The sequence below is a fragment of the Struthio camelus genome, chromosome 1, assembly GCF_040807025.1.
Source record: "Struthio camelus isolate bStrCam1 chromosome 1, bStrCam1.hap1, whole genome shotgun sequence".
Taxonomy (NCBI): Eukaryota; Metazoa; Chordata; class Aves; order Struthioniformes; family Struthionidae; genus Struthio; species Struthio camelus.
The window spans coordinates 121,349,411-121,372,020 of NC_090942.1; the positions used below are offsets into that span (position 1 = coordinate 121,349,411).

The following is a 22,610-nucleotide window of genomic DNA, read 5'->3' on the forward strand; positions in this document are numbered from 1 at the left end:
CGATACTGTAGTAACTGATTCACCAACCCCCATGCAAATAGGGTAACAAAGTCTTAACTTGAATGTATCTTCCAGCTATGAATTCTGTTACACCCAGCCTATGCAAAACCTAAAGCTCATTTACATACAGGCCCTGAAAAAACAGAAGCATTTTACAGAAGTCTGATATTATCAGGTAACTGTATTGTAAAATGAATTGCACTTCCTATGAACTGGGTGTAGCTTGTAGTCTCATGCCAGTATTCTGCTCATACTCTGCTCGGACAGATGTTCAACAGCCACAGTAGCCTTGCCATGTGGAGACTGATCATGCAGGTAAGGCTTTCTCATTGCCTCTTACTTGCAAAGTGCTTCCAGGGCTACCTTCCAGGTCTGCTGTTGCATTCAGCAGAAGTCCTATCCCACTCTGTCCTTCTGCAGAAGACCAGCAGATGGTATGTGCTAATGAATGCTTCTTTTGCTGTCTCTCCTATAATGAGTCCACTGGTTAGTGAGGAAACACATCTCGCCCATTCCACTCTTAAAAGCCTGATCACTATGTACAAACCAACAGCTACCAACCAGGAAAAGCCCCAGTCACCTCAAAACGCCAGCTATCACCATGCATTGTATGCCATAAATAATTGTTCCACTACACACCAATATTTCGTAGTTGAAAGAGATAAAAATTTTCATTCTCAAGTTTTAGTTCTGCTAATTTGAGTCACATGAAACAAACTTGTACCTCAATTCTGTTTCTTTCAGGCCCCATTTCAACACTGGCATTCAGACTTCACAGCCTATCTTATTCACAACTTGAACCTGATCTTCGTATTTTTCTGGATTTTTTTTTTCTTAAAGGATAGTCCCAGCCCCTCTGTAATCAATGGCAGTTTTGTCACTAACTCGGTGGAGCCAGGATATTGTCCTAAGAATTGGCTCTTGGGCATATTTTCTGCTCCTGGTGATATCTACAGAGAAAAGGGGAAGTGTGGCTGCAGGCAGGTGGGAATAGAGTAGTGCTAGCTTAAATCTATGTAGTGTGGATAATAACAGTAGTGAAAAACCAGAGGTACCCCTCCCGCCTCCGCTCACCATCACAGGACGTACCGGCATCTGTGAGGAGTTGGCTGGCGGTGACTTACAGCCACGCAATTGCATCTATCTTTGCTTCCAGACCAGACAGACTAATGCTTTCATTTTGTTCTGACAGCTTACCTTCCACTACCCTTTGATTCTGCAGTAGGAATAAATAGAGATGTGAATGCTTAAAGGCACAAAGGCTCATCTGCCCACTGCAAAGGGTGTGACACCACTCCCCGCCTCCACTCAGCACGCTCACAGCACTTACGTTGCAGGTTCGCCAAAACATGGGACTGTGCAGGATGTTTTAGCAATGCTCACTGAGCTCGGTAACCTCAGGTACTTGTCTGAGGCTTCTGTAAATGCCCACATATCTCCGAGGTGTGTGTCTGGTGAGCACGGCGCAGGTGTATGCTATAAAACCGGTTAGAAAATGTGCTTATGAGAGATGTAGGCAGGGTTGGGGTTGAGAACGTGCAAGACATTTGTCACAAAGGAAGCAGATGCTCAGCTGCGCTTTATGGTGCTTCACCCATAACATTCAGGATATTTCACAAATGGTCATCTTTCTCTTTTAAAGACCCCAACAGGTCACTTTAAGGTCTGGGTCAATGTCTTCTGAAGTTGCTGGCTTGACAAAGATTGTACGGCTTGCCCTAAGTACAGCTGAGTGAAATATTTATAGCAAATTACATCAAATCTGACAGGTTTCAAGTTTCCTCATCCCACGTTCGTGGAAAGATTTGTAGAAGAGGTAAGTCTTTCAACTTACAGTCAAAACCCTACCTAAGGGCAGCTTCTGAGCTTGTCTCAGAATCACAGCTTCAGCATGAAACTAGACAAGAGAAAACACACTGCAAGACAAAATACTCAGAAAGAAAAATAAATCCCCCCAAACCCCTAATTCGGACTGCTTTTGGGTTCACTGGAATCAGAAACTCAGAACAAAAAGCATAGGCCGAAAAACCTAGGCAGATCAAAGCCAGAGAAAATGTTCTCACAGATCTCTGTGAAGTGAAACCACCCAATTTCACAGAATTTCACTTGCAAGCAGAAGTGCTGAGCCCTTCAGACAGTATTAAGGATGAATTGGAAGTGCTACCAGGTAGCCACGACCGGCATTCTCTCCTTCTCTACTCTCACCATCATTTATTCTATGTTCATTTTTCCTATTTCAATTATGTGAATAAATTTTTATAGACAATTCAATGTTTTGAACTTGGTATCTTCGCTGTAAGCCCATGTCTTACTTTACTGGGACCTAAGTGGAAGAAAAGGCATTTCTTTTGAAAAGTATGCACTGGTAGTCTTCATTTTTAATTTCGAGCCTTTTTTCCACTGGCAACCAGAATAAGGTAGCTTGCATTTTGTATCACTCTGGATATGCTGTCATGTGTATGGACTTCAACAGCTCATTGCAGATGTTTGCAAATGCCCTACTACTCCCAAATCCTCCATTGTTGTCATCCAGCACTTTTCATTACACACGTGAAAGGAGGTGCCTGTACCACTCTTCTACTATTTAGAAAACTGACTCAAGTCTGTTCAAATATTATTCACGCTCAGAAGATTACAGAAGAGGTAATGGAGGCAATGTAATGCTTTCTTGTCCTTCTCTCAGACCAGTGATTCACCTAACCCAGTGTCCTCTTTCTCCCAGAAGCCAGTACCAGATGTCTCGGAGGAAGCTGCAATTCATTTTGCAGATGACAGACCTGCTTCACAGGAAGCTTTCCTTCCAAGCTTTAACAGAGATTGGTTTGTGATCTGAAATATGGCAGTGAGAGACAAGGGGAGAACTTAACCCTTTCAAAGCATGTTTTTTCTTTACTTTGCTGGTATGTATTAATAAACTGTTATCTATATTCATACCCAGCGGTTTTACAGCTCTTGCTGAACTCCTGGTTTCAAGGTAGGATTGGACTCAAAGAGCAGATAGTCCTTCACCAGCCAACATAAACTCATTCTCTTATTCAGAGCCAAAGCTACTTGCATCCTACCCTACTGCTGCGGTTGCTGGACCAGCACCGGTGCCCTAATCCAGTTGCCAGTCAGGCATCTATGCCTTTTGGTGTGAGCAGCCCACATGTCTTTATAGCCACGTGGTTCACGTGCCTCACTTTATAGCAAAGTCTTTATAGCCACGTGGTTCAGCCTTCCTCCTCTGCCAAGCGACCAGGGCCAGCCAGATACTCTGCGGTAACCTCCTACGTACATACGTTTACTCTGTGTGTATATGAGGCAGACAGGTTTCCCTTTCTTGTCACAGGGTGAGCAACCTCATATTATCACTTACTGAGGTATCGTAGCTGGCAGTTGCTGCAGAGTACCAGCCCACCCTATCTTTTTCCTGCATGAGGCATTTCCCTTCGGCTCCTGAACCTGCTCTGCATTCCTGCTTTGTGCTCCACAATGACAAAAAGGATCTGACACTAATATCCCTGCCTGGCCCTCTGGGCAGCCACTTCAGAGGTGCAGCAGAGACCGCTGCGACCCAGCAAGTCCCCTGTGCTTGTGGTGGGGATGTCAGAATAGGTTCAGTTTCCCTCGGTTGGTGGAATAGTCTCATAGTTTTGCAGAGAAATGCCTTGATCATTTCATTAGGATTTCCTCTGCTTACATTTTAAAAGCAAGTATGTCTATTTATAAATCCAAGAATAGTAATTTATTCCCCATTCTTGGTTTAGCTGCAGACCCTCCCCTCTAGAATAATAAGATTGAGCAAATATTCATTCTGTGTTTAAGAAATAAAATTCTTCAGGAGTTCATACATTATGTTCATAATCTTGCCAATATCACTCGCTTTCATATGCATGTAAAGATAAGCAGACTGTTCTTGTGGGGTCATTTATTAGTAGTCAAACTAAATCATGATTATGTTCAAGTCATGAAAAATAATGCCGTTTATGTTCTATTCATTCTGCATATACTGGCAGCGCAGGGAAGAAACTTTTTTTTTCCCATTGGAGAACTATCTCAGAGCTAGAGTTCAATTCTCTGGTTAAAACACAGTCAAAGGCACAGCTGCAAACCAACAATCTCTTATTAATGGCATATGATAAAGGGCAAGCCAGTCCCGGGCCTCTGTCAACCAACCATAACCATTAAGTCCTTGCTAACTCTGTCAGCTCAGCACATCACTACACTGAGTGACTGATTAAACACTGAGTTTAGTATTTGGGCCCGGGATAAAATCTCTTGATCTCACCAAAACAATGCATTCATCTCTGTCAGATACTTTAGCCCGTACTTCACAGGAATTTCTGTGTTCAGGTACAACCTGTGTTTGCTTGTTTCCCAAAGCTTTTAAATGAAAAAAGTCCCAAACAGAGAGAAGGCTGTGCAAATTAGACATTGTGTAAGCTTGTTTTTTATTCTAGAAAGCCAAGATTTTTATGAGTTTTAGTTCAATTTTCTATTCACAAGATGTAGCTAGCATTTTATAGTGCTGACACAAATTAACTCTTTGTTACAGTTCCAACAGTCTGCAAAATGCTGGAAAACTTTCTCTCCTCTTTACTCAGTGACAATAGTGTATTCTATTGTGAAAAGACAGGGCTCATTTACTGGGAGAGCAAGTGAGAAGAGCTTTCCAAATACATTTCAGTGCTGGATATTGTGCATCTCCCAAAGAAACACATCTTCCACCGAGATATTTCTAATATCTGGTTACTTTTAATAGTGTCACAGATCCTAAAGGGCTGAAATCTGTATCAACTTTTCACCTATTTCTTTTCTTTCTATAAGATTGTTTAAGGATTAATGGCTCCGCAGATGAGCCATGCAATGAGCTGGCTGCCTCCAAAGTCCTCCGCGGGGAGGAGGCTGCACTTTCCACCCTGCTGAGCGCTTTTGGTGTCACATATCAGAGGCCAAAGGGAATAGCTGCGCTGGCATTAGATGCCTTTCTGCAGTACTCAATGCCCCACTGTGCACCACAACCACTAAAGGGCTGAGCCTGGAAACACTTCTGACAGAGGTGGCTGTTTGCCTTGATTTCAGAGAGGCATGTATTCTGCTGAATAGAAGTGGGACTGTGGATAATGCTTAGCACCTAGCCCTGGAGAAGAGTGAAGTCGACCACACTTGGAGGTGTCACTGCCCCACCATTCATGGGGGACTTTCTGGAGACAAACATTCATGCACAAGGAGGTCTCATAGGCTGCAAGCGTAAAACCATCACACAATGGGGAGTCTCAGGTGACCTTCCTTGCTTCCTCTACTCACATATAGCACCACAGGCATTAGGAGACTGCCTACATAAACCCAGTCACAAGGCAAGTCAGAGCCACTGACTTGCGATGAGAAAGAGTGTGCTTACATGTAAGTGTTCACAGGATCAGGCTTGGAAGCCTTTCAGAGCAAGAAGACCTCCTTGCTACATTTTTATTTTGCCTTTGCAGAGGAAAATACCCTGGGCTGGGCACTACTGGAGCATTATAACTAAGAAGGAAGTATGCCAAGTGTATTTTTCCAGGTGGTAAAAGTGCTCCTATGGATTTTTTTTTTGTATTTGATAGGAAACCAACCAAAAATTGCACCACAGCTCTTCAATGCCTTGACTAATTAACAGAAAACACTGCAAAGGCAAAACCATGAGCAACCTTCTTTGCATACTGAAATAATTAGACTTGTAACAAAAGGAAAAATGAGGAAAAAGTACCCTCCTGGAAAATATGATGCTTCATGCTATTTATAGCCCCACAAAAACCCTGCAAAATGATTAGTCTTTCTTTGCAGGCAGAATTATTAGGAAACCTTACAGGACAGTCTAATGCCTTTAAGAAAAAAAAAAAAAAGGAGTTATGAGGGTGAGGCAATATCGTGTAACTGTGTAGGCCCCCTTTAAAACGATATACACAGTCTTTAAACACAAGACATCCCAATGGGTCTTGTTTTCATGGTCTCCCTGCCCTGCGAACCTGCGTGGTGCCCTTACAAAACCAGCAGATCCCTCCTTCTGCTATGAATATACACTATGGTGAGAGTTCAAACTGCAGTCTTGCCGATAGTGTCCCAGATTTGAGAAAGAAATGGAGTGACTGTTTTCTGCTGGCTGCATTGTAGCAGGACACTTAGAAATGCTCTTATTTTGTACTCCTAACATCAAACCCAGACCCATAAACTGAAACAGGACATTAGGAAAATGAGGCCGTCATTAGAAGCAGGGCTGGTAAATATTTGAATGTGTTCAGCAGGCAGAGCACAGCATTGGAGGTTTCAGAATAATCTTCATTTCTTTACCTAGTGGCAGAAGCGAGGACCTGGTGTGGTGTGATAGAAAAAGGGCCATATCCTTTGTGGTGTACCACATTCAATTAATATGTCAGGCTTTCTATGTCTGTCACTGTTCACAGAGGCTGGAACAATTGTTCTGCTTCCCCACTCCCCTCTTTTTTCCCAATTTTCACATAGTATCATGCTAAAAAAGAGTTATGGATTTCCTTCTCAGAGAACTGCATAGACTGATAAAGTGAAATCCATGGTAGAAAACAACTTGTTATTTTTCCCTTTACCTCATAATTTCAGTTAAGAGAGAAAGTGCAATAAATTTTGGCGGGAAAAAAAATAAAAGAGACCGTTTTGGACATTTCTAATGACCAGTCTATGTAAACACTATTGAGAAATACGGGTGAGAACAATCCACCCTAGGGATGATTATTTTTCTTGCTCCAAGGCCCAAGCGTTACTCTTGTTGAGTTCAGGATTTTGAAATTGTCTGAAGTTCATTTGAGTAAAGAGAGAAACAAAAAAGGAACTGCTGGAAAACTGTCACAGGCTTCCACGTTTAAACACAATATTCTTTCGCAACGATGAAACGTTTGCTTTATAACTCAACTGATGCGCTGTTGCCCAAGCTTTTCTAGCACTGCACTGCCGGAGCTTGATCTTGCTTATGCTGGACATGTACCAGGATCTGTACCAGCATTGCAAAAAAACCTGGGCAAGTACCTTAAGATAACCAGCGTAATGGGGACCTCGTCCATGAACAGAATCCAAATATTCGTACTATAACAACATTAACAGTAAGGACAACAGTAATGAGGAGGAGGATAATACCTATACTGAAGTGTTAAGCTAAAACGCTTGCTGGATTAACCAACTGTAATGAAATGCCACCTTTTGTAGCCAACAGAGATTCGGTGCTTGGTCTCCGCTCAGCCCCTCACGGGCTGTCTGACCTCTGGCCCGTGACATGGCATCCGTGGTCCCCTGAGCTCACCCCCGAGCTGGCTGGGTGCTGCCATGCACGGCACCATGAGGTTCACTTTGTTACTTTAGCAAATGCACAAAATTTCCTCAAGAAGTCTTCCTGCGCTACCAATTGCAGTAAACATTTGTGTGAGTGAGAAAGAGAGAAAAAAAAAAAAAAGAAAGAGCTGATGAAATGCAGGAAGATCCTTCTTGTTATTCTACCAGTATTGCTTCCTTTGCCTGGTGGCAGCTCTGAGGAAACGCTAGTACCGAGCGTGTCAGAGAGCAGTTAGCAACTTTGTGCTAAAACCTTCAGCATCTCCCTTGCACAGGCAAGACGGCGCTGCAAGCCTGTGTGCTCATGCAGCTCGCTGTGATTCAACTCTCAGTAAGAACAGATGCAGAAAAACCTTTAATACACGGGGCACAGGGAGGAACAGAGAAGCAAGAAGAGAGCGCTAGGGTCTCCCTGCTCCACGTTCACAGGGGAGGAGAGCGGCTGTCAGGAGCAACGCGGCGCTGGCGGTGCTGCCTGCTGCAGCACAGCCGCTGAGCCAAGCCTTCCGCATTCCCCAGCCTCCTTATTAATATGAATAACGCGTGACTCACACTGACACCGCCAGCAAGGCCGGGAAACTGTACTCTGTAACTATAAGGGGTGATGAAGTGCTGCTCTCTTGCAGCGCCCGGCCAAGTCGGATGAGCGATCCGCGTACGGCTGTGTATGCGCTGTCATCGGAACAGGCACAGCCCGGCAAAGGGCTCGAGTGGTCAGAGGATCGTGTCGAAGGGGAAAAGTTCAGTTGTATCACCAGCTATTTAGGGGGGCAGTTAACGAGGAAGTAGACAAGTTTCTTGGGCTTGCTAGTATGAATAACCCATGACTAAACCGTTTGCCCCACAGGGGTCTGTGAGAATATCAGAATGACCTTCTGCAAATTCTTTGTCACTGTTTAAAAAAGACAGATTGCTGGATGATGCAGTTTAATTCCTCGTTAGCCCTTAAAGGACTGCTTCATTTCTCTAATGAAATAATAATAATTCACAGTCGTCTGAGACCTACAGGGCATCAACAGCAACTCTGAATTTATCCATGCCACTTCTTCTCCAGAGCCACATGAGTTGCAGCTAACTTTAAGCTGGCTTCTAAGCTTTTCTGACTTCTTCCCAGTGAATGTGCCTTTACTTCGCCTGAGAGTGTAGCATAAATGAGACAGCATCACGCTCTGCTGGCTGTACACATGAGCTTGCTGCTCACTCGCTGTAATATGTGTCGTATGCTCTTGGCTGTCATTTTTCATGGCAGTGGCTCACAAAGTCTTAATTCTGCCAAAAAGAATCAAAAAAGACTTGTGCTACTGCTACTGAATCTGCAGTAGTTCATGGGAGTTATTCTAATGCACTCTGGTTTATGAAGAGAAAATTCACAAGCATGCAATGACTATTTGAGCAGCTCAAAAGAGTCCTTCTTATGAACTGTTTAAAGGACTGATAAGTAATGAGATAGTATTCCTACAAGCTCAGATATTAGCTTCTCTGAGAACTCCTCAAAGAAAACAGGAGCGGGAAACAACATGTACTACAAGAGTGTCTCAAAACATTCTCCAAACATGCATTTTCTCAAGTATGGGATAGTAAAAAGTATATTTAGAAAGTCTGAATGGCACTTACCTCTCAAGAAGTGCTGGTAAGAAGGAAGTGACTCAAATATGCTGTTTGAAGCCATTGTTTCCTCTTTAAAACTTACTCTCTCTTTAAAGTGAAGGAATATATGATTTCTTCTACCTTGGGAAGTGAAAAATGAAGAATGGTCATTGTTACCTCCCTCCTCCCAGCCATCACTCTCTATTGTATCCCAGTGCCTCTGGGCAAGGCAAAACGGATTATAAGGTTCTTTTGCTAAAACAAATCCGAAATTGTTTCTTAAAAAAAAAAAAAATAGCGGATCGGTTGTGGTTGATGATGCTTACCACTCTACGAAACTCTGTGGTTTGCAGTCAAAACGATTCGCCCTGCCTGCTGACCAATATCCCGGACCCGCTCTTGTGTGACTGCCTCTGTACCCAACTTGTGGTTCTGTGGTTGTTTATGAGGCCCAAAGAAGTGTTTCAAACAACCAAAATTACAAATTTAACTGTTCCCCTTTCCATAACCTGCTTCCATTGGTCCTTTCTCATCATGTGACATGAGTGATGTCAACTTTCTTCTTTTTTTTTTTATAACTTTCTGAAGTCATGCCCTACCCACTCCACCTGCCCTCCCCGGGGCTGCGCGAGGCAGCGATGGAGTTTGCTGAGGGAGGGAAAAGAAAAATGACTCACAGTCCCTTATTCTACAAACGGTCTTGCTGAGTTAGTTCAACTCTGCTTGTTTTGTTGTTTGTGGTTTTTGGAACTACTGATTATTTTGGTAGAGATTTCATTGCTGCTTATTCAATAGTAATTCAAACCTGGGTATTAGTCTGCTGCTAAGGCAGGATGTGTAAGTCATCCTGTAAAACATTAGGAATCAGCTGTAGGAAAGACCACTGGTTGGGAAAAGAACATTGTAAAGAGATAAAAAAAAAAAACCTGTAAGGAAAGAGGGAAAAAGCCCAAACATTATTTTGAACCTGTATGACTGCATCCTCTAATGAGAGCTTGAAGGCAATTACTCTCTATGAGCCACAAGAAAGGTCTGTAAGTTAATTTCATTGGGTCAAATCCTGTAGTCCTTTAGGCACGATTCCCATTCTCTTCAGAAGAAGCACTACCCAAGAAAAAAACTGAGTGAAACCCTCTGCACTTAGCTCAGCATCTCTGAGGTGATAACAGGTCTGTCCTGTCCTAAATTCCTCCCTTTCCTTCTCCACACCTCCCCCCAAAAAGAAAAAAAGTAAAAAAGGTCCTAAACCTAATAATCAGCTGGCGGTTGTGGCTATGGTTACAACAGCACAAAGGGGTGGGGGGGGGGGAAAGCCACTTACTCCAGAACAAAGAAGTGGCTGCTGTGCCCCCTTTTGTCCCTTTTTCCTCTCTTCTGAAGAGTGAACAGTGACCCTTTTGCACCTCCGTACAAGCCACAGGACGCCTCGCACCGCTACAGCCTGGAACGCAGCCCACGGCAGTCCAAAACCCATTGAAACGCTGCCAAGAAACCTGTGGCAATGAAAGGACTGCACTTGCCCTGCATGCTCTGAGTGACGACCACAGTGAAGGAGCTCGCCCAGAATAAAAGCAAGAAGCCTTTGCAATATTATCAAAAGCGCTGGTAGGTGGAGCACAAATACGTAATAAAGCACCCTTCTTCCTGCAACAAGTTAACAGTCAAAACGCCTGGCACGTAAATACGGTTTGTGCTGATTGATCCCAGAACGCTGACTTCTGTGGGCTCAACAGAAATACCTAGGTCAAAGAATGTGAATCAGTAGACAAAACTAGGCACTTAATGCATCTGGATTTTTTTTCTGCTTAATGCAACTTTGGAAACAGAATACCTTTTCCTAACACTGCTTTGCTGCCTGCGTTTCTAGTACAAAAGTAATTTACATAGGCATCCTGACTTTCTGTTAGGGTTAGTGGGGAAATAGGTTTTCATCAGAAAAAGTTCTCATCAGAAAACAGGTTTTCATCAGAAAAGGTGCTGAAAGAGAATCTTCTCATGATGCAAAAGGATGTGGTGGTTCAGTGACACATTACCTAGGAAGTCGGGAAGTTTTCCCAAGAGAATTTCCAGAAGAAAACTGAGCAATTATGAGCAGCAAGAGCAGGAAGGTTAGGGCACTCTGCAGTGAGCCTGGTTTGAGAACCTGCTGTGCTTGAATCAAGTCAGTAACTTAAGTGTGAGTTTTCTGCTTCCTGGCTCTTCCCAAGCCTACTACAACGAGACCTGTTTTTTAGCTGGTCTGGGATGAGTCTCGCTCCACAGCCAGGGCTGGATTTATTCCACTGCGAGGCAAATAATTAAAAAAGCATGGACTGAAGACTAAATCTAACAGCACTGCTGACTCTACAGGGGGCTTACCTGGGAGGTAGGAGTCCCAGGCCAAAATACCCCTTTGCTGTTATTACCGGAAGCGAGGCGGAGACCCGTTCGGCAGAGGGGTTAAAAGGCGCCCATACCAGTTTTGCCAGCGGCCCGGTGGTTAAGATGCTCATCCCAGAAGTGGAAGGAGACCAAAGCGAGGAACTTGGACCTATATCCCCCAGCTGTGAGAAACTTTACAGGCCCTGCTGGTTAAACAGCTTTCCAAGGGGGAATACATTTTCCTGCCCGCTCGCCTGCGCAGGTGGGCGCTGCAGAGCCAGCGCCGGCAGAGGGAGCTCAGGCTGGGAATTCACCGAGTCGCAGTCCAGGGAACGGTTCTCAGCCTATACAGAAGAAAATGAGAAGCTGGGCCAAGATTAGAGGCTAAATGACTCAACAATATATAGGCGGGTGACTGAGTCAGGAAAGGTCTCACGGATATTGGTTCCAATTCTCTCTCACAGGAAAATTCTCTCTTAACGTTGGCAGCGTTTTGCTTCCGTCCTTTTTCCCTTCGCTCGCCTATGCGGTTGGGTTGTGCCATACGACACAACGTGACTCGAAGTAAACTATCCAGCCATACGTTCAGCTAGCATGCTAAGCCAATTTCAGCTTCACTCTTTAAGGGTAACTGCCCCACAAGCCTAATCACAGACACTTGGCTGGTCAGAGAGCAGAACCAGGACCATACGGCATACTCACCCGAGCATAAGCCAAGCCCTCAAATTTCAGACAAATCTGTAACCGTGTAAAATCAAACCATGTAAAAAAGAGATTTTAAAATCATGGACATTGGGGAGATATGTAATGTGCTGAGTTACAGACTATATATCTGCTCAGTCCCAAAAAGCAGCATGTACTGTGAAGATTTGCACTGACATCAAAGATTTCTGATGAGGGTGACAGGAACACGTTTCAGCGAGTGTGAGGGACCGGGCTGCTGCACTTCTGTGCTTGGGCAAAATTACTCTTGTGGAGGGGAAAATTAAATCTGCTTGGTTCTGACCCTTTGTCTTAGTGTCCAGGATTGGGACCCTTCCTGCAGGAGCTCTAGTCCCTCGTTCCTTCAAAATCACAACCTGAAGTCACTGTTTGTGCTGCATTTTCTTTCTCTTTTTCTAGTAGTCAATGGGATGGGGCAGGATGGCTCCCAAGGCAATGACACACACGCGGACAACTACAGCATGTGCTGTAACCAGCCGCAGGCCTCTGGGCAGAGCCGGCAGAGCAGCGTGCCAGCACACAGTGAATGTGAGCTATGCTAATACCTTCGCCTCAGTCATCTGCCATGAGGGCCATGGCATAGCTATGCTATGCCAGAAGCAACAATTGGGCTGGTTTTGTCATCTCATAGCTAGCGCGGGTGATGCAAGGGAAAAGGCTGAGCGTTTCAGCATGTAGGCTGCCGCTCCGGACTCTGCTCTGCCAACAGCCAGCTGCAAAAATCACACAGGAAGATGCTTTACTGAGATCTAACCCCTGTGAATATTCAGGACAAGGACAGTGGTATGTGGGTCTGTGCTACACCCCAGCGAGAGAATGGTCGGCTCGTCTCCCAGGCCACTGCCACGCTGGCCAGAGAAGCCGTGATTCCTAACAAAGCAGGCAGGCAAGGGTTACTGGTAGTAGTGAACACACCAAGGTACCATTTTAGAAGGAGTGCACATCAGCTGTTCCTACAGTCCTACAATTAATCTTTGTCAAAATTTACTGTTAGTGTAGCTGAGCATTGTTCAGAGGAAAGGAATAAACTGGAACATTTCATAATCCGTGCCCTAAAGAGTGCATCAAAATGTTGCGATGTGAGCTATGCCACCACTAAAGCCAGTCTCAGAGATTTTTATAAAGCTGTCCTGTAGTTACTGTAAACAGAGGCCCTTAGAAAACTCATGTCACTGGTGTTTAGGCATCCCTTGCTCTCTAATGAATAAGATGTAATGGTTAACCTTAAGGGATTAATATCAGTCTTAGATCTAAAAGTTGACACATCATGCAACAAATTAACAAGCGACCACATGACAATGAAAAAAAATTATTGTGCCAGTAGTCATAGGCTTAATTTGGTATATTGGGTAGGAGTCAAAGGTTTAGGGATACTAAAGAATTTATTTCCCGAATTAGTACTGCTGAGTATGACCCCATTAGCTAGGGTTATTAGCTAGAACACGACCTCAATAAAGAGGCCCTGACACTGGGCATGAAGGTACTCGGAAATCTTGCTTTGAGTCAACAGATCCCATTTGGAATCTCATAAAAGTTGCCAACATTTGGGGGGAAGGGGAAAGAGGTCTAGGATAAAACTAACAGATATTTTCAGACCTTTATAGGCAAATACTTAAAGTTTCACTGAGAGGCTAATTTAGGAATTATAAAATAACATAGGCAAAGTTCTGAGCGTCTAGATTTATCAGTCTCTACATCTAAACTCTCTTTTCCCCTTTGCAGAGCGCAGTAATCGCCTGACACCAGCAAGGTATGCCCCAGAGGCCAGCCACCTTGCAGACTCCAGAATCCCACAAGATACTGAGAGGCCCAAAACAAAGTGATTTAGGGATTATTTTGGCCCCTCTCAAGAGGTGTTGCAAGGTCAGGTTTACAGTTTGAGCTTTGACACAACAATATGGGGAGGCGTGTGTTCTCTCCATCTGCCCGACAAGTGACCAGTTGTACATAAACAAAGGCTTTCTCTCCTCCAGTGATAGCAGCCTCTCAGTTTTCAGTCTCCTTTCAACTGAGAATCATTTTAATCCCTTGAGACCTTCCACACAGACACCGTACGTCGAAACACAGCAGGACTTATTAGACCCCGGGGCATAATCTGCATAGTAGATATATTCTCCTGCCTTCATCGCAAGCAAGGCCTGGACTTGCAGATGTGAAATATGTGAAGGGCCTAGGTTGCCACAGGCAAAGCTAGTTTGGGTTAAACATGTACAGGGATGGATAAGTGCTAAATGGACTGAGGCAGCAGGGAGCAGGAGAACAGCATTGTGTTTAGAAAATTGCTGTGTTTCTAAATCCACTTGTCCATAGGACAGAGCAAGATTAAAGCCAAGCAGACGTTCATGGCACACTTCCCTTCATTCACCAGCAGCCAGTGAGGGTGCCAAAAATCTCTTTGTCATTAAACTGCAGCATTAGAAAGCTTGAGCGTGAACCACTTGTTGGGTCACTGCTGAGAAGCTGGGAATGTCATGGACCAGGTTATCCTGCAAAATCAACATGGCATAGAAGAGCATAAATTACAGAACAGAAAATTGATACTACAGCAAGTTGGTACTGCTGTGAAGCACTCATCTGCTGTCAGCAGGGAGCTCTGCCTTGTGGTGGCCTGTCATAAATCTTGTGAATGAGGTACAAGTAAATGCTATGCAAATAATATTTAAAAAAAATTGAAGATTAAATTCACCAGAATATGCCATTTCAGAGGAGCAAGATCTGCCTGTGAATTGGGGTTGTCAGTCAAAGCAGCAGAAGAAAGCATGGAAACATTTTGAAAAACCTAAGCATTTTGTTCTGACAGTTTCAAAATGAAATGCTTTAGATTTTCATTTCAGAGCTGACCCAGATTAAGTAACTAGGCTTAAAAAAAGGATCTGACCCAAATGACTGTTTCCTTCTGGTCTTCCTGTTTTGCTGCCAAACCAAAAACGCTACAGCAGTGCTGCTACACAGTGCTCTGTTACAGGAACTCTGATATGAAGAACCTGACTGGTACCTCTCCACCCTTTTTGATCCTTTTTCTCCCACCCTATAGGAGTTATTTTTGCTTATTTCCAAATATTCATTATCAATAACAGAATTTGGAAGGCTTTTCACCAGCCTTCTGCTGATAGATTGATATGAATCAAACGCTTGTGTCCAGTGAGGAAAACAGATCGAAAAATGGGAAATAAAGGGATACTAAAAGACTTCCAGGGAAAGAAGGGAAAGGGGAAGGTCTTACAAATCCAGATAAGGGTGCCCAAGGGTGTCTGCACATAGTGGCTCACATAAAGCTTCTGAGCATTTTGAGTTTGCCTACAAATATCGCGAACACTGCAGGCCAGCCTCAATTTCAATCTGTTCTTCACATCCCTAAACTGCTCTGTGAAAATCAGTGAGTCCCAGCGATCTGCTACTCCCTCATGACAGGGACAGCAGTGTCTAGTTAAGAGCAATGCACACTGGTAAAAACAAGCAGTTCCCCACTCTTTTGCCTTTCTCCTTTTTCTCTTTGTCACCTACTGACATTTGATGGGAGCAAATTCCAGCCAGGTGCTCAGCCCACATTTTACACTGAAATGTGCCCCCACTTTACATTATCTCAATATATGCATCAGCAAAATCTGATCTGGATGAGGATAAAATGGAAGGACAAATGGAAACAGCTAAATAATACCCCAACACCAGTGGTAAGGATTGAACTTGAATTAAATCTGCAAGAACTGAATTTGAACTCTTGTCAGTAAAGTCACAAAGCAAACACAGTGAAACAGGTATTAATACATGCTTACACTTCTTCATGTGAGTTGTTCTGCTGGAATCAGTGGGATTACTCATGAGTAAGGGAAAATTTTGCAGAGTTCACGGTTTCTTTGATTTCTTGTTTTCAGGCACTTCAGTAGGACTATATCGCTATTGTAGTTAGCTATTGTTCCACTGTTTTACTTTTTAGGATGTACTCTGTGGTATTTTTCAAATCAGCTCATTGCTGCTTTCCTATAGATGTAAAAAATGAGAACTCAAATAGCTATTTAACAAGAAGCAGCTACTTTAAAAAAAAGTAATTTAAATTATTTTGCGATAAAACACTCTAATTACTTTCCTGATATGAGCTTAGAGAATAGTGCTTTCCATCTGCGTTTCACAGGGGATCCTAGCAAAAACACCATATCCTATCTTATTGCTCAGAGAAGTCTTTAACATTTATGGCATGGATATCCCACTATAAGATTAGCACATTACTAATGGTGGATACCTTAAATCTAAAGTCCATGACACATTCTCAAGGAAGACTGCTGTCGTTATGACTAGGCCAACCTCTTCCCAGTTGGTGCCACATCTCGAGGTGGCTGTTGGTGAACTAGCTGAGGGCCTGGAGCTAACACCTTGTCACTGCCCTCTGCCCACATAGTGTGTCACTGCCTCTGCACTGAGCCCCTGTATGGTCTCAAAGGAAAGATTAACAAGCGCCAGCCCAGTGCAGTTGCTGTAAACAGCATACAGATTCCTGGGGAAGATTGTCAGAAAGCTATTCAGATTCAGATACCTAACTCCTAGTGGAATCTGATTGAAAAATGCACACCAAATTTCTTTATGTGGCTTTAGTAAGTCTCTCCTCAGAAGCCTTAGCTGGCTCCTGTCCAATCATTATTTGCTAGCTAATTTCATATAGATATGTTGCTAGAAATTAAGAGCAGGGAAGACGTCTAACAAGCAGGATCTGGGAGGAGATTTTGGGGTTAAGAGGCAGCACAGAGGAAAGTCAGCAGTGATATAAAAGGGTGAGCAAGAGTTTGAGCAGCATCCACTTGCAATAGCAATTGCAGAGCATGAGAAAAGTCCAGAAAAGAAGGAAAGAGAGTATGAGAAATCAGAAGTGTCTTGGGGCTGAGGTTACAAACATTGCACTTTTGACAAAGAAAATGGAAAGCCAGAGAGAAATTCAGAGGGAAGAATCTGACCAGGGAAATGGACAAGTCTTGCAGGAATTGTAATGAGGGCAGGAGTATTATGTTAGAGAAAATAGACCCAGACATTCATGAGAAAGGTATGTAGCATCATATAAATGAGCCTATGCTGCTAAATAAAGCAGAGGAGTGCTGTTCATCTAGCCTTAAGATGAAAGACAGAGGAAGTAACAATTTGCCTCAAACCAGTGCAAAAAAGTTTCTATCACAAACTTTCTAAAGGAAAGGTTTAATGCTATGACCGTATTCTGGGAAATAGCTTAATAAAAGAAACAGTGGTCAAAGGGATCATTTACCTCATTTTTCCATGCTGGATTCGCTTGCCTTTCCTTCCACATGCTCTCTTCATGGCACTGTCTGGGGTTGCTCCTTTTCCACAGCGTGAAATGCTTGGATGTCTTGACTGCTGGAGATGTGCAGAGTTCAAGTGGAGGGCAGTTGCGAGTTGGGCACATCCTGCAGGAAAATGTTTGATTTTCTTTTGTAGCCATCCACAGTACACCTCTACCATTACATCTGCTATGAGCCCTGTCAGGGCAATGGTTGAGAGAAAAAAAAAAAAACAAAAAATGGTACCCTCTTCTCTATAATAAAATCTAGTGAGGCTATGACAATGTCTGTATCTTCAGTTTCACCTACAGGCCAGCAAACAGACTGGTCCCTAGCAAAATGTGGCCACTCAGTGATAGGCATGACTGGATCTGATCCAGCCCCTACTGAGAGGGACTGGAGACTTTCCTAGACAGCCAGCGGCTGCTGCATCAGACTCATTTTTTTGATCAGCAAAAGCTCTTGAGCAGGCTAAGAGCACATTAGTTTTCCCAGAGACTACTGTCCTCCCACCCACAAACATTCACAGCTTTTCTTGTATAACAGATTAAACAACTGAAAGCAGGATTGGGTGTGGTGAGGTTGTTCTGTAAAGAACAGATTCAGTATTGCTTTACATGTAGATCACCCTGTATTGGGCCACTATGGCACCCGATGTCACCATATCTGATAGTGCAGATGCTGCAGTGGTGTCATATTGAACATATTATTTCTCTTAGTCTTCACAAAAGTACATACAGGTTATATATTCTTGCCAGTGGGATGAAGTAACCTGTAGGAAATTAATGAAAGTTAACTGTAATGTGATTTTCATGTAAGGTTCACTCCTAAAGGAAAGAAGTACTTGTTGAATCAGAAGGTGGGAGTCTGAGTTGATGAAAGGTTCAGTCACGAGCAGTAGAGCAGTAGAGTGTCATTCACATCACTTAATAAATTTGTCATATGTTGGCCAACCAAGCTACAAAGATGCAATGACAATTGTACAAGATTCCCCGTACCTCAAGGTAGTGCATAGCCAAAAAGAAAAAAAAAAAAAGAGCGAGAGAAAGAAAGAGAGAGGAAGCAGATATCTGATTGGGAAGGAAACTTCCAAATGAAAAATCTTCATTCTGTTTTTACAACCACTAAATCATGCTCAACACTGTTAAATTTTACTTTTGATTTAGCAGCTAAATATAGGACAATGCCACAGTTTCAGTGGAATTTCATTGCTTGTTATAAGCTTAGGGTTACAAGGAACAGAATTTCACTTTTATAGCCACAACCTTCTATGCAGTAGTACTAGAAATTATGAGGAAAGCCTTCCCTGAAACACCATATCAGAACCCTCTCACGTCAGGCTGCAGGCATACACATAAAAAAGATCATACCACAACACAGGAAGCAACTATATGCAAAACTGCTTTTGGCGCTGACAGAGGTTTAATGCTGTGAACTTAGCCCGTCTGTAAGAAAAATGAGCAGCTCTCTTTGGTTTGAGAGGGAAGGTGATTTCACTGAAATAATCCTTCAGTTAGTTAGAAAAATCTCCTGTAGACTCGAAGGTGAAAATTGTCAGGAACAGATAATAATTTTCAGTACTCCCTATGGAAAGAATTGGTGGTATGAAGTCTGGTCCTTTCTGAAAATTGAGTCCTTTTAATTTGATTCATAACAAGTATCAGGAAACAGAGGCACTCTACATCCTTGGCTGCCTCTGAAAATCTTGGCCATAGTGAATACTTATCTACCAAATTTTTTGAACTTTTTTTGAAGTCCCTGTTCCCAACGTATGCTAGAAATGGTTATAAGGCCCCAGAGCATCAAAACGTAAATCATGGCAACAGCGTTTAAAAGGTATTCCCTCCTGGTTTAGATTCAGTGAACATTCAAGACGAGCAGTAAAAGTTGGTGCGGGTTTCCATTTTGTTTAAGGGATAACTATGTCTCTGAACCTGCCAGGACCTACCTGAAAAAAGTGATGCAGAACAAAGCCCCAGAATGAAAGATGGCATCCTAGGGGATGAAACCTTTCCAAATCATGCTACAATCAGTAGCTTGACCGTAGAAACTTTTGGATACTCTAGAGTTCAGTTTCTCTTTACTCCACATTATTCACCATTGAAAATAATTTGATAGCGTGATCTAGTTTCGCTTAAATGCCTTGACAAAAACTGACCACTCCTGGCTTTCTGGGCCAGTCCGCCAGTGAATCAGTGATAAAATACATTTCGTTGTCAAGTCATATCGTTTGAATTTCATGCCTTAGGATTTCTTCCAGAAAGCAAACTGCAGGGTAACTGATCACACCCCCTTAGCCTCAGGGGTGTGTTTGCATGTTTGAGAAAGTATAGAGAACCGGGCAGGGATATCTTTCCCAGAGTGAACCTCTGAATACTACTTGCTGCATGTTCATCTCCGAAAACATACAACAAAGAGTGTTCAAAGGTTCTTTTCCCTGGAAAATCTCATGCCAAATGCCCTCAAGGGAAAGTACTTGGGGAATCCTTGGATCTCCTCTGATTGCAGCAGCACAGCACACCAGGCTTCAGAACAGACCACACAGATGGATAAAATGCCAGCAAAAGGAAACCCATGAAAGGAGACTGCTGACTGAAATATCGGCAGAAATCGCTGTTTCAAACATCTGAAGGTCTGATCTAATGCCTACTGAACTAAATGGAAAGAATGTCATTAGAAGCGAGCCCTTGGTTTTTGAAACATATTCTTAAAATAAACACGTTTTGTTTAGGTTTATGTATTTTGCCTTTGAAAGCTGGCAATGGCTTATTTGCTTAAAGCTGGCTATGTAGAATTTGTACTATTGTACCCAGGTTCAGGCATGCTGGTGTTACGATTTAGTTCACTCACAGCTCTGTGGCTCTATGAGAGTACGTTACATGTCCTTTCCTTTACTCTGTCCCTTTAAAAAACAGAACCATCTCCTTATCTCTAAATTTATCGGACTTTAAGCTCGTATGACTGTGAACACTGTAAAGAACAAAAGCAGTGTTAGTATGCACATTCAAGCCAAGGAAGCACCGTGGGCGAGTTCCAGTGAATCCTAGGACTTCCACTGAGAGTGAGTGCAGTTTATTTTGATTCCTTTAAAATCTTAAAAGCAGCTGTCACTTGGTTTGAATTCAGTTCTGCCTCTTTGGAGTCTGAGATGGGGTAACACGCCAGCTCATCAGGAGCACATCAGCTCTTATGTATTATTTCCTCTTGTGCCCCATTAGGGTGGTCAATGAAACGCCACAGAGAAATTATGTCCAAATAACCTCTCTCTCACTGAGGGTACTAGGAATCTTCTGTTGACTCAAGCAGGCCAAGAAGAGGGCACTCTTTGGGTGTTGCAGGCTTGGAAATATTATACAGAAATTTCCCTTTTCTGCTCTCTGAAAGCCCTTCCCTGCACACACCACAGAGGATCGCCTACAAAGTTCCTCCTAGCTGGCCTAGCCTCGGTGCAGAGGTTGGCTTTTACAATCTGATACGCTCCACAGAAGCTATATAAAGAGTTCGATGGTTTGGTTAATATATCCTTGCCCAGAAGCTTATACTTCACTGTGCAAACTCCTGTCTGTTTGGGAGTTTGACAACTGAAGCTGCTCCGGAGATGATGCCCGGTCTGTGCGTGGTCCCTGCAGGGGATCTCTGATGTGCCAGACCACTGCTGAGTTCCTGGAGCTATTTAGGAGATCCAGATGCATATGAAATTATCACTTTATGAGATGAAGATTGCACATGAAGGGCTGTGCTGCTTTGAAGACGACAGCATAAGAGATTGGTTAGCAGTGCCCTGTGATATGCATGTGACAGAATTCAGAAAAAAATGCCAAGAAATTTAGAAGTGTGTGCTCGATGCAGCTGCAAGAGGTGACAGGGGGAAAATGGAGACACAGAGACCAAGAAAAAGCACCTCCAGGCCAGACTAGGTAAATGAGTAAAAACGGGGGGAAATCAATGAAGCAACAGTGCTGCATTTCTGCAACTGTTTGTTCTGAGAAACTGTGTTGCCAGCAGGGTTTAGAAGCACCAGGAAAGCTTAGGATCTCTGGGGCTTATGTATTGTACAACCGTATAGTGAGTTATAGCTATTGATCCAAGCAGTTTACAATCTGAAATAGTGTATAAGACGTTACTGATCCTCCCTTTAGGTTTGGAGGGTGACAGAGAAAGGGGCAGTAATTTGCTGAGAAGGTCTGTAAAAGGGCAAAAAAACTCAACATCAAAATACCTAAATTCTGCTCCAGCTGCTTTGGGAATAAATCAGCTTTCTAAAGCTTGACTTTTCAGGACTATAAAGGACAAATCTATGCCAGCTCTTTTCCATTAAATTTGCTTCCTCTGTCTGCCCTTAATAAACATCTGGGGTGCTTTCTTTTTTCTATTTTTTTATTATTTTAAGATAAAGGGCACTTCAAGTCCATCTTCTTCCAAAATGCAGTACAGGATGAGATGATCTTGGAAGATAAGAGTTATCAGACGAGAAATACCATCAAAATACTGCCTTGGCTCCAGCATAGCCAGCAAAGTGAAGAATGACCACAGCAAGAAGCAGAAGTTTTCCCAAAATGCAAGTTGATCTGTGGCATTATTCCGACAAAGTAGGAGGCAAATATTATAAAACTTTGGATTTTATCTATTATTTTACTTTCATTTGCTTTTACAAAGTAGGGTTTTTTTTATTCCTTTTCAAAACAGAATAAATTTGCTGAGAGTTTGAACATCTGAGACTTTGAAAAAAGCACTCATACCTAAGAAAACATAACTGTACCTTATGCACACATGCAAAATATAAGTTGTTCCACTACTTTAGTTTAATTTTTCTTTTTTTCAGACATTTCTGTGGCATTCAGTGAAAAAAGACAGCTGTTGTATGGGAGTTAGAGTAAATGCTAATTAAATAAAATATTAAAACAATCTGTATCAAAGTTGAGTAGAAGTGATCAACAACAGATTTCCTTCTGTATTCCTTAGGAACTTTGTGCATTTCTGTATCATTTGGTAATAATGCATCATGTACGTACTTTACGTGGTGTTGAAATATTATGCCATGCACAATGACATAACTTCATAAGAAAAACCTCAAATTGCATTTCCAGAGAGTAGCACAGTTAGCCAGTTATATCTTGATATCAGAGCCTGGACAGCAGCCGTGAAATTGTCTAGGTTGAGGAATATGTGGAGAAAAACCACTTTTGTCAATAGCCTAAATAAAAGTCAGTAGTCATTTATTTATTTTTAATAAGTGATATGATCTGCATTAAGTTAGACTCAGGTTCATTAACATAGTGCCTACTTAGGCAATATTTAATGCTAGTCACAAGATTAGAATGACTTGGGAAGAGAGGTGTGGTTTTA

At 42.8% G+C, this 22,610-nt stretch overlaps 1 protein-coding gene and 1 long non-coding RNA gene across 3 annotated transcripts in view; one reads left to right on the forward strand and one right to left on the reverse strand.

Annotated features, from left to right (window-relative positions):
- Positions 1 to 9,382, reverse strand: part of RUNX1 (RUNX family transcription factor 1) — a 176,732-nt gene extending 167,350 nt beyond the window's left edge. Inside the window, exons 1-2 of one of the 2 annotated variants that reach the window (XM_068913360.1) lie at positions 9,228 to 9,382; positions 8,929 to 9,042 (exon numbers count right to left, since the gene is read on the reverse strand). In XM_068913360.1, the coding sequence (XP_068769461.1) occupies positions 8,929 to 8,983 (55 nt within the window). In that variant the 5' untranslated portion in view covers positions 8,984 to 9,042; positions 9,228 to 9,382. Of the gene's footprint in view, positions 1 to 8,928; positions 9,043 to 9,227 lie in introns of those variants that run through there. The other variant, XM_068913369.1, reaches the window with a different exon arrangement.
- On the forward strand, positions 180 to 3,227 carry LOC138061587 (uncharacterized). The gene is made up of 3 exons (XR_011135438.1): positions 180 to 315; positions 1,643 to 1,816; positions 2,723 to 3,227. It is a non-coding gene; the product is annotated as an uncharacterized lncRNA (long non-coding RNA).
- Positions 9,383 to 22,610: the final 13,228 nt, after the last annotated feature.